At 44.1% G+C, this 12,100-nt stretch overlaps 1 protein-coding gene across 2 annotated transcripts; it reads left to right on the forward strand.

Moving 5' to 3' along the window:
- Positions 1–249: 249 nt before the first annotated feature.
- lamp5 (lysosomal associated membrane protein family member 5) lies at positions 250–9,483 on the forward strand. Of its 2 annotated transcripts, none has more exons than XM_051937006.1 (6): positions 250–946; positions 4,195–4,459; positions 4,996–5,127; positions 5,451–5,547; positions 6,047–6,235; positions 8,397–9,483. In XM_051937006.1, the coding sequence occupies exons 1-6, from the start codon at positions 756–758 to the stop codon at positions 8,570–8,572; spliced, it is 1,050 nt and encodes a 349-aa protein (XP_051792966.1). In that variant the 5' UTR covers positions 250–755; the 3' UTR covers positions 8,573–9,483. The 2 variants fall into 2 exon arrangements, with proteins under 2 accessions (XP_051792966.1, XP_022050106.1); XM_022194414.2 differs by lacking the exon at positions 250–946 and adding an exon at positions 2,955–3,817 and having other exon boundaries at positions 4,278–4,459.
- Positions 9,484–12,100: the final 2,617 nt, after the last annotated feature.

Consider the following 12,100-nt stretch of genomic DNA (forward strand, 5'->3'; position numbering starts at 1 on the left):
AAGTAATAATTTACATGTCATTCCAACATTTTATGACTTTTTCTGGTATTTTTTTTACAGTGCAGACAGGGCTAAAGTAGTAAAATTCATTTTATCTCGCTAAATTTTACTTTAACAGTGAAATCTCTTGAATTGTAATTAATTTTTCATCCTCTTAGCTTTCAGAAAATTTACAGCTGTGCTCTGAAAATGTCTCCAGTGGTGCAGACACAGATCTGTGTGCAACTAGTGTCTTTTTTGCATCAGTGTCTGAAGGAAATGTCTTTATTTATGTAAACAAAAACACAATATTCAGACATAAGAGCGCTTTTCGTCAGCTTTTCATCAGGGAGGGAGGTGCTTGTGTTGTAAAGATCAGGGGGAGCATCTCCTGCATCCCACCTGAAATCTCCTCAGTGGAATGGGGTCACACTGTGGGTCTGATTTATTGTCGGTGTACAGGAACACACACACTCCACCCACACACTGATTTATCAAATAATGACCACTGCTGTTCATCACATTCAACAAGTGCTGCTGAATTCATAAACCAGATCCGCTCTTGAAAAGGCTGCAGCGCCGAAGCCTTTTATTGTTATTAAAAGCAAAATATTTCCATTAGAAAGACGAACAAAGCCTCGTAATTATGTCTGCGTTGCCTGGAAACCCGCAGCTTCCTGTCCACTATAAAACCAGCATGGAGGGTTTGGTGAGCAGCTGAACCAACCACCACAGGGATGAGTTTACTTCCATAGATTACTGATTCCTCTAAAATCATGCTTAAAGCTTCCGGTAAGTCTAACGGACAAACGGGCACCGAGATCCTCCTGGAGGCGATGTCTAAAGATAAAGTCCACCTGGCGAGGTTCGTCCTGGACGCGCTGGATGGAGAAATCGTGGACTCCAGGACGGAGAGCGCACAGACGCCCCTCATCTCCTCCGTCCTGCTGCCGGACGGAGGGACTCGGTGTAAGTTCGCAGAGCTGCTGCTGCAGAGAGGAGCCAGTGTGAACCAGCAGGACGGAACCGGCCGAACCGCGCTCAGCTACGCCTGTGAGAAAGGCTACCTGGACGCGGTGAAGGTCCTGGTGCGGAACAACGCGGACCCGGAGGTCGTGGACTCGTGGGGGAACACGGCGCTGATGTACGCAGCGGTGGAGGGTCACTCCCCGGTTGTGGAGTTTTTGGTGAGAGCGTTCAAGAGGCTGGGGCTCCAGATAGACCGACAGAACAAAGTTGGAAACTCTGCCATTGAAGTGGCGAAGTTCCTCGGACACGCGGAGTGCATTTCTGCGCTCACACACAACCCAAAGAAGAGCCGAGAGGCTGACGGGGGCGCGCAGGGAGACGCGCAGCCGCGGATAAGACTCTCTCATGAGTTTGAGAGGAAAGTTGGAAACTTAGTGAAGAAACTTGAAGTTCTCCAAACATGTAATCACCTGCCCTGCTCGCTGCGGCCCTCCATGGGCTCTATAGACGAGTTTGAGACAGAGAACGACGGTTCTTCCTCAGCTCCTCAGCATCAGGTTCTCTCTGGAGTTCACACTCCTACACCTCCCGCCCGAACTTACAATCATTCTCCCAACTATCCAAAACTCACCTCTGAGGATCACCTGCCTCCTCTCATACAGAGCTGTGAGCCTCAAAAATCTATTTTCTTCTCGTCCCAGCCGAGCAGAGCCACCAGCAGCTCCTCCTCTGCTCTCAGCGTCTTACTGACTCCACTCCTGGCCAGGAAATGTGACACCGAGCTGGGAGCAGAAAAAACAAAAACCCCTGACTTCGGTGTGCGCACATTTCATGACAGCTACTATCAGAAAAGATGCAGTTTGCCAACCAGCATGCTCAGCCACACACCTCCGGAGCGCGCTCTGCTGCCGCCGCGTAAATCCAAAACCGTGAGGAGGCGTGAAGGAGATGACCCTCCTCACCTCAGCGCACCAGCCGCCACCACGTTCACCGTGTTGAGCAACAAACTTTTGCGCCGATTTACGTCCCCGGAGTTTAAAAAGGACCCGGAAGAGTCGGAACAGGATCCGAGGCAGATTCCGCGGTCAGAGACGTTTCCTCAGAGCAAGCATCCCCAGGTGGACAGTAAACCCAGCGTGGACAGCATCAGCTCCGTTAAATGCGAGTTTGACTTTAGTCTCAGAAAAACAAACTCTTAAAAGCCGCAGGGGGCCGTGCGTAAAACTGTTTACCTGAACTTATCTACTGCTATGAAGACCACCTTTACTTTTACACCTGATCCCAACAGACACCGAATTACTGCAGTTCTAAATTCACCTCTACTCTACATCTTGTGCTCGTTTTTCAGCTTTAAAACCCAAATACTCCACATTTAAGTGACCACATTACCCAGAATGTGTCCATCTCTCCTATTCTCAGAGTTGAACAAAAGTTTGAGCCATTTTGCATCCAGAAGCTGTCAACCGAAGAAGAGCGATGAAAAAAGAAGAATATTTAACCACCACTAAACAACTAAAAAGACAACTGCAATCAGTACAAACTTACTTTGAATAAACTGTGCGTAAAAACGCGCAGCAGCTGCAGGCTGCAACTACAGGACGAACTGAACTTCTAGCTGCTGTATTTATGGTTGCTGCTGTGTTCAGCGGTGTTTGCCACTCCTTTTGGAAAGGGGTGGGGTGTTCATGGAGGGTGGGGAGATGATGGGCAATAAAATATTTAGCATATATTTATTTGTATTCTGTAGTATGTCATGTCTGTGTATTTTTCAGCCCAACAGTGCACATTTCTGTCAAGTATCTCCTGTTAACGTTAATAAAACCTAAAATGAATACGAAGCACTGTTGGATGAGTGCTTAAGAGAAATTCAAGGGGATCACTGTCATTTTACAGTAACAGTCAATGTTTTTCTGCATTTCTAAAACGTCAGTAAGCACTTGCTTTATGCGATCTTAAATTGTATTTATGTGTGCATAAATATGTAGTCTTCAAATGACATTTTGTAAAGTCAATTTCACTTCATTTTTATGTCGTTTTATATTCTTTATGGAAAAGAGCAAAGAAATCTCTTCTTAATCCAACAACACAAATTTAAGTGTAATTGCTATAAAATCCGACTTCCCCTGATAATAAATTTCAATCTCAATGTGAGATAAAGTGTGTTTTTGTAGCTCTCTCTGCAACCTTGCAGAAGTGGAGTTGAACAGAGAGGGAGGGAGGAGGAGTAGTCGGCGTTTCCCTCCAGACATACATCATTTCAACCTGCAGCTGCTGCCACGGACATGGAGACTACAGCACTGCAGGAATAACTGAGTCCACTACAGGATTCAATTTACGGACTTTCTCCTCTCAAGGAGCGCCGGTATTGGTGCCGCTAATAATGTGCCGGAGGAGTTCAGTCTTGCAGCTGTCTCTGGGCTAAACCTGCCAACCTTGAAACGGGAGGTCGGTTCGGACGGCCACAACGTCTTGGTACCGCTTCTGCAGCAGCAAACCGGATCTCACGTCCAACCTGGAGACATTTTTTTTTTTTTTTTTGCTGCATTCACGATGATCTGAGCGTGACTTCTTGGCGCTGAGTAGAGGCGATCCTCCTCTCTCGCTCTTTCTCTCTACCCCCTTCCTTCCTTCCTTCCTTCCTTCCTTCCTTCCTTCCTTCCTTCCTTCCTTCCTTCCTTCCTTCCTTTCTCTCTCGCCTCCCCCTCCTCCCTTGCCCGCCTTTTCTTTCTCTCTTTTCTTTTCGCGGGTTCAGCACAGGCTGCCCAGTCACTGAGCCGCTGTTTTCCAGCGCCGGGGAAGCCGACAGCGATGGGACGACTCGGTTTCAGCACCACGGAGAGCGCCCGACTTTCACCGTTCAGTGTGTTGGGTAAGGGGAGCGTGTGCGCGCTGTTGTCGTGACTCCTTCACTGCAGTGTGTGTACGTGCGCGCGCGTGCATGCGTGTGCACCAACTGGCACTACAGAGGTGTGTGTGTGTGTGTTAATGTATTTCATGAGTTGGCATATTTCAACTCCAGCAATAATAAAAGAAAAGTCTTCGGACCAGAGTTGCAGTTTTTGACTTGGTGTTTGGACGCAGACATCCGGTTCTGTTGCTCCCCTGATACTGCAGATTTCAGTCTCCGGTGTTTTAACCTGATTCTGACTTTGCCGTGAGCAAACAGAGGTGACGGAGCTCCGTGATCTAAAGATGTGGGACCTTCAGCGAAACTCCTGATTCCGTTTCTGCTGATTCTGCATGTTTGTCTGCCTGTGCATGTGCGTGTTTGTGCACTAACGGTCCCGCCTTCCATGTCTCATTTGGACTCTGTTCTGTTCTGTTGTCAGGTGTGCTGCTGGCGCTGTCCGTGGTGCTGGCGGAGCAGGAGGGGGAGAACCTGTCCGGTCTCTCCAACAACCCGGACAAAGCGATCTTCGCGGTCCGGGAGAACAGCACGACATGCCTGATGGTGGAATTCGCCGTGAAATTCCTCGTGCCATATGACGTGCTCGCGCTCAACGGGATAGACGTAAGGGATCCCCTCGTGCATTTTAATACACGCGAAGGCTTAAAAAACAAACTCTGCTGCGTAAAATGGCCCGAACTTGGATCAAACCGCCGTGCGTAAAACCGACTGAAGCAGTGATTAAACATGTAAAATGTTGAAATGTATACGACAAATCTATGAAATATATTTACATTGGTTGTTTTGACGCTTATTAACAAGAACAAATCTAATTTGGAGCAATTTAAGATGCATTTGAACTCTGTCGCTGGGATACGCGGTGGTGCGTAAATTGCTGACGGCTCACAATGTGCCCCCTTTAAAAGAACGTTCCGTATCAAACTTCTCTGGTTAATTAAAACAGATTAAAAGCTCGTATTATTTGCAAGAACTGTGCTTTCAATAATTCAGTATTGTATAATGCTACCATACATTTGGCCACACTGTAAGCTGGTGCGTAAAAACTGGGCGTCATGGCACAAAACTCATAATCCATTGCGAAATCTTAACTTTTTTCAAATGTCCGCCGTCTCTATTTTTTTCTTCGTTTGTTTTTGCAGCTGATCACCGAGCAGGCGTCCTTCATTCTGCCCCGGAATGCAGAAATCGAGGGGAAATGTGGTAGCACCGAGTCAGAAATCCACATCTCCTGGAAGAATAACGCCTACACGCTCCGCATCTACTTCTCTAAGGTGGGCGAGGAACCGGCAATAACGCATTTACATACAGATTTATCACTAAATGCAATAAAAAAAATCTAAAATCTCTACAGCCATGCAACACAAAATATACATGTTGATATTTCTGCTGTCACTTAGAACCCCTCAATTTAGATTTTTCTTTTAATTAAATGCTTTTATCAATTAGCTGAAGGAGAATATTTTAAAATAAATACATTTCCCAAAGATTTTCACTCATAAATCTTACAATACTTGACAACCTCCTGCTGACTGGAGGCCAAGCAGCCCTCTCCAAAGTCTGGTATGACGCTTGTGTGTGTCTCTGCGTGTTGCAGGAGTTCCGTGACAAGGGCATCGAGGTGTGGAAGATTAGCAGGGTCCAGTTCGTCTACGACACCTCGGAGACATCGCATTTCATCAACGCGTACAACCGTGAGTCTCCCGCCGCGTCTGTGTACAGTACACGAAGCCACTCAGCACATTTCCATGCCGCCTGCTTTGATCGCAGCATCAGCACTCAGCTAGAATTAGAGGGTTTGATTCACGCAGGGATTCATGAGTATCTCCCACTTGCATGAATTTAGAGTTTTATGCAAGTTATTACAGATTTCTTTCTGTTTCTTTTAATATTCGCATATTATCATTGTGTATAAGGGGCCAAAATGAAAAAAAAATCCAAGCACAAAAACTGTATTTCTTCCAATAAACTATTAAAATCATGAAGTAAATTATAAGGTTTGTGCATTTTATTGCCATTTTGCAAGATGTTTAGTCTGATTTTACCTTGTAGGATGATTTTATAGCTTCTATTTTCATGGATCCACTCAAATTGTACTCTGAAAATGATCAACAATTATTAAACTGGAGTCTTAAAACTAGCCTCTACATGATGCCTTCATCCATATTTCATCTCCTGTTCGATTCTGTTCAGCTGGGAAACACACAGCCAGTACCCATCTCCTCTCGGCCCTGGTGACCCCCGCCGGCCACTCCTACTTGTGCACGGCCCAGCAGACCCTCACCCTCATCTCCAGCGACCACCAGAAGGGCGTCACCGTCTCCATGTACGACATCCAGATCCAGCCCTTCGACATCGCCTCCGACTTCATGTTCAGTGAACGTAAGAACAGCTCACACCTTGAGAAATCCAATGCCACTTTTTTTTTCTCCTAGATAACACAAATCAACAGAGATGATGACGATAATGAGAAATCCCGGGGGTGACGGTGCTACAGCTGTACGTCTCTGTCTGACTCACACACAGCTCTCTGGGGGGTTACTGCTGCAGTACGAGGGCTGCAGAGAGGAAGACAGGGTGACGGCAGGAGAAGAGGGGGTGGGGATGGAGGGGAGAAGAGACGCAGAGAAGAAAAGGAGAAAGAGAAGGAGGTGGAGGGGGGGTCATTAGGACTTTATGAGTGCAGTCGTATCCTAGACCTGAATGCAGCTTTTATAGACACGCTCAATGTACCTGGCTGTCCAATCACCTTGGAAGAATCGCTTGCCCTGAGCTGCTGTAAACTAGGCTGTGCTACGCTTCACTGCTTCCTCCTAGTGTGTATTACTGCTGTCCACGGGGAGGAACACCTTCAACTTCCAGCCGCATACTGCACAGCCAGTTGTGGTTTAAGTGTCGTCCTTCCTTCAAACACAAGCGGAAGAAAATACAGTACAAACGTGAAAAACGACAGACAGGCGAGAGGAAGCATGGGTGTGAAATTTGTGCCATTCAGCAAATTAAAAACCTTCTGAACAGCTGCTTCTGTGCAAACACACAAATTCAGAATGCATTTTGCCGCATACACAAAAAATACACACAGCGCACATGATGAACACACACCTAAAGTAAACCTGCAAGAGACAACATGATCAGCGTTTATCCTTCATCCTACAATCCACAACTACTGAGCAGGCCCCTGACAGAAGAACAAAGTGCCGAGGATGTTACAAGACAGGCAACGACACAAACATGTGCAAAAAAGGAAGACAGAAAATAATATAACAAAATACCAAAAATCAAGACAAAAGAGGATGACAACTTTCAAGATCTAATTCGAGTATAAAATAAGCATAAAATATTCAAATTCTAAGACCACAAAGAGACACTAAAGCCACTGAAAACACCTACGTCTTGATGTTATTCTTCAAACTGTCAATGTAGGAGGAATAAATGACTGAAAATAAACTAGCAGTGATTTCATTTAATCGTGTTTAACTGCACATATGTGCAACAGAAACTTTAACAGCTCATTTAGTAACTTATTCAATTATCTAAAATCATTAATCAATTAATCAGCTGACAGAAAACTAATCGACAACTATCTGGAAAACTGACAAATCATTTAAGTCATTTTAAGCTAAAGTCTACAACATTTATGAGCACTTACTTTAAGTGTGTCAAAGGTTAATCTTTTCCTATTTCTTTTATCTTTCAGAAATCACGTTAGAGGCTTCAGCTTCACTTTTCTCTGCCTTTACATATTCTAAACGAATGCTCAAAAAAATAATCAGATTGAACAGTGGTGAAACTGTTAACTGAAGCCCTAATCAAGACAAAATGAACCCTTAAAATACAAAATAGTTCCACGGACAGGCACCATAAAAGATTAACGAATAATCACCTGGCCAAAAACAGACAATATCCATGAATTTTGAATAAATCTACGCCCAATCTTTGACTTTTAAGGAATCTTTTTGGTCATGTTTGGTAGAGCAGAGCAAATAATTGAGTTAAAATCCAAATTGCATTTTGAAAAAATTCAATTACCAAGAGCTGAAATTTAGGAATTACATAACACAGCTCATCGAACATGGGATGTAAACTGTCAAGTCAATGATTTTACAAATTTATGCCATCCTATTTCTGTGACAGTCACACTTTTAATGATGTCTAACGTGGTAAATCTCATCACATTTTAAATCTCTCACACAGTAAATACTGAATTGAAGCTGGACTTATTTTTAAAAATATAACAGAAATAAAACCACAGTATCTGTCAAAATAATAACAATTAGACATTGTCTCTATATTGGTTCAGTCCCCATTGAAGTACACAAAAACAAACCATATTGTAGTTTGACGTGCCATGATTTAACTGGAGTAGTATTTTTGTTTTTCACTGACAAAAAAATGAAAATAAGAAAATTCATGGGATTTCTGCTGCAGTCTGCACCAAACGGTGATTTGTAGGCATTCAAACACGGCATGTTGTGACACATTATACCAAAGTCTTCATCCCTACTTTGCACACTGACTGTGGTTCTCATTCCACGTTCTGCAGCCTACAAGTGCATCACCGACCAGCGGGAGCGCCTGGAGGAGACCCTCCCCCTCGTCCTGGGCCTCATTCTGGCCCTGATAATCGTCATCACGCTCACCGTCTACCACTTCCACCTGAAGCTGACGGCCAACCAGCCCCAGCTCCCCAGAGATCGCTCCATGTACAAGAACATGTAGTCGCCCGCTGCGTCGGCTCCGTCAGCTCTCTCCAAAGCTAAAACCTGATAACAGACTCGTGTCCTCGACGTCCCAGGCCTCTAACACCACAGAGGATGTTGCCCCGGCGCTGAACTGAATCCCTGATTGACACGTGTGTAGCCTGTACAAGTTACTGCCCACTGGAACTTTTTTGAACAGCTAAAACACAAGTTAAAGGGACAGCTTGGGGCCTAGCATGGATGTAGTTGGAGGGAAAACCCACCAAAATTTACCTTGTTGCCGATTTGAATCCTAACGCCATAACTAGTCTGCATTTCACAGCTTAGAGTTTCAATGAAAATACAAAAAAATATACAGATTTTCCTTCAGATTGGTGGCTGGTAGTCATCTAAACATCTTGAGTTGACCTGTTTTTTCCATCACATAACAGCACCTAGCTTAGCACTACTCCCTGAGCTTCTGGCTGCTTTCATTCGCCACCTTCTCCTCTTCTCTCTGAAACTGCTGCTAAATAATTTCAACACCCTTCGTCGGTTCTGTATTTGCAAACCTCGCTATACATTTTGCCTTTTATTTCCACCTTTTGAATGCAACCATAGTGACAGTGGACAGTCTTGTAGTGTGCAGTGCAGTGGCATTCAGAGTCGCAATGTTTTTGCTTTGACTTCCAATCTTTTATCCACAACGATGTACGGAACATATCAAAAGGAAGAAAGAAACGCATGAACATCTGATACAACTCAGATGAAGAATTCATGAGAACGTCACAAGAGAGTGTTTATGAAAATGCAAGGAAGTTAATAAAGAATAAAAATAAATAGATGTGTAAGATATTTTCAGAATCAAAGTCTATGCATAAACCTCTGCTGATGCAATCTTGTGCAGTATTCTTCTGTTCTGTTTGAAATAAATTGCTGGGGTCATCTCTACACATTTGTCCAATTATTTATCACATTACTGCAGTACACTCCCCTCATTCTTTAACCGTAATGGGAAAATCAAAAAAGAAGAAAAATCATTATTTTACTTCCACGTGTTAGCTGAAGACTGCGGTGATGACAGAGTGACGGATACACCTGTCAGAGGAGACGCTGCCAGGATGAAATATTGATTTTGTTCTCTGACTCTGGGCCTTCAGAGGAAACGCAATATGAACAAGTCTAATTGAAAATAAAAAGAACATTTGTGTCTTCCACACCTATTAGTTTCTGGAGTACGGACGTCGTACATCATCCTCAGTAGCAGCACATCAACGCCCAAACCTCCTTGATCCTGTTTTTCACTCACAGCAGCCACTTGGTTCTTGGAAATCGGCTTTATTACTAAAGGTCAACTCAACACCTGAGACACCTGCACTTCTCCTCATCTACACCATATAATTTAGAGATGCACTACAACATCAGTATCTGCAGACAATGGGTTTGAAATGAAACATCATCGGACCAAAAGTAACAATAATGGGCAGATAAAATAACTAACACACTAACATGACTCCTGTGCACAGATATTAGGTTTATTTACTTGTTTTACATCTTGTACAGGGGTAAAGTTTGCCCTGATTGTAGCAGCTGTCAGGATTTTCTTAAGGGAGGCATCATTTGAGCCTGATAAAGTAGAAGGAAGTTAACAGTTTTGTTCAAAATGGTACCTAAACATAAATATGGCAAGAAGTTTTTGCATTTGTGGGCTAACACAATAAGAAAAGGTTTATTCCAGCACAGGAAAGACCTAAACCTCTCTGCAAATAGGTGGAAAAATAATTTCCAAGTATCTACAAATTGGCCAAAATCTGTAGCAGAAGAGCCGCATATTGGAAAAGAATGTTTTTCAGGCTTTTATCTTTACTAGTTCCTGAGATGATGTAATCCAAACATAACCTCAAATTTCAATGTGAGGATAAAAAAATTGCTCTTTTTTTGTCTGCATATCCGCTCACAAATGACACCAACCACCCATGGTGTCATTGCTTAAGCTTCATGCAATTTTTTTTTTCTTATTTGTGACTGTGACCATCACCTGCCCTCATGGCAAATTAACCAATCATGTTTATTTCAAACTTTCCTACATTATGCCATTGAGGGCTGTGCACACCCAAGTGAAACATTAAGTAAACAGGACAGACAGTAAGGTGAGGCATAGACAGTGTTCTGAGAGAAAAGGTGCATTCTATTTATTTGTGCTCTTTAATTCACACCTTAAAACCAGTTACAAATCTAAGACCCTTCACAAACACCAGATACGACAGAATCCCAACAGGATCAATCATGAAGATGTCAGGAGGCCACAGAAAGGATAGATGAAGCAGAGTGAGATCCACAGACACTAACCCAGCAACCTCCACTGACTCAGCGACCGGAGGAACACACTCCATTGAGTTTTGGTAGGTGCCGGTGTGGTGGGTCTGGCATGCATGAAAACCTCCACCAAAAGGAGGGAGCTGTCTCCTCCAGCCCAAGGAGGCCCCCCCCCCCCCCCCCCCGGGAGCTACCGAGCAGAGAGCCAGCCCAGGAGCTCGGAAAGACCCCCCCCGCCCGACACAGCCATAGCCCCAAGGCCCACGCAGCAGAACGGGCCATAGCAGACCCCCACGGCGCCCCACCGGCCCACAGCCCCACCTCCCCCACGGAGGAGGGGAGGATGAAATATGGATGAAAGTTCTGTGGCTGGATGAGCACAACACATTTCAGTATTTTCCATAAATATCTGCATAATTGAAATAACTCCAGCAACCTATACTATGCTAGTGGCTAACTAGCTAGCTCTCATAGGCTGGAAGCTCTCAACAAGATTTAATATTGAAAAAGAGCCCAAAACTATTCTGACCTATGAAAAGTCATTCTAAGTTTCCTTGTCTCGATCGTCCAACGTCGTGTGCAATTGTATGCAGCACAATGAGCCGGCATTCTTCTTATTTTAGTTTTCGTACCGTACACATCAATGGAAAACACTGAAACTTTGCCCCCACGAGCTTAGTGTGGCAGTAGGCACTCCGCTCAGAGGAGCGTGTCCTATCTACTCTTCTATACATATCTATGAGCGCTACACACAGGCTTTGGGGGTCACTCAGAGACAGCCAGCCTGACAGCTGCACAATGACAGAAAATGCGGACTGATTTATACATGAAACAACAGTAACTTCATTAATTAGTTATACTTTTAATATTGTTATAATAGAAAGCCAAAGAACATCAAGCAGGTATGCTGCAGAAGCTGCTACCCTCTCAGTATCTGCATGCAGAAACCTATTAACCACTATCAATGCATCTGTTGTACTCAATCACATTTAGATTTAATTAAACTCTGATGTCCGATGTTCTTAGTCTAACTTCACCTAAAATGTCTTGGCAACAGTAGGATTTCAGTGTCCAACACATGGCCTTTTTTAAAGCATTCTGTGAGTTTTAACAGCCACAGTTCTGATGTGTTTGACATATCTGTGACTATATAAACCTGGAGATTGCTGGGTGGGTAAACAAACATCACAAGACAACATGATCACCAGGGAAACCAGAACACCGGTCTAATGCCAGAAAGAGACTGCCTGAG

Source organism: Acanthochromis polyacanthus, chromosome 16, assembly GCF_021347895.1.
Source record: "Acanthochromis polyacanthus isolate Apoly-LR-REF ecotype Palm Island chromosome 16, KAUST_Apoly_ChrSc, whole genome shotgun sequence".
NCBI classification, from domain to species: domain Eukaryota; kingdom Metazoa; phylum Chordata; class Actinopteri; family Pomacentridae; genus Acanthochromis; species Acanthochromis polyacanthus.

What these genes read in the sequence shown, in the direction of transcription:
- lamp5 (XM_051937006.1), top strand. Translation starts at nt 756, where the DNA reads ATGCTTAAAGCTTCCGGTAAGTCTAACGGACAAACGGGCACCGAGATC. An exon ending in CTGCCGGACGGAGGGACTCG is followed by an intron (nt 947 to 4,194) that starts GTGTAAGTTCGC and finishes TTCTGCATGTTT; the next exon opens with GTCTGCCTGTGCATGTGCGT. An exon ending in TCCGCATCTACTTCTCTAAG is followed by an intron (nt 5,128 to 5,450) that starts GTGGGCGAGGAA and finishes TGCGTGTTGCAG; the next exon opens with GAGTTCCGTGACAAGGGCAT.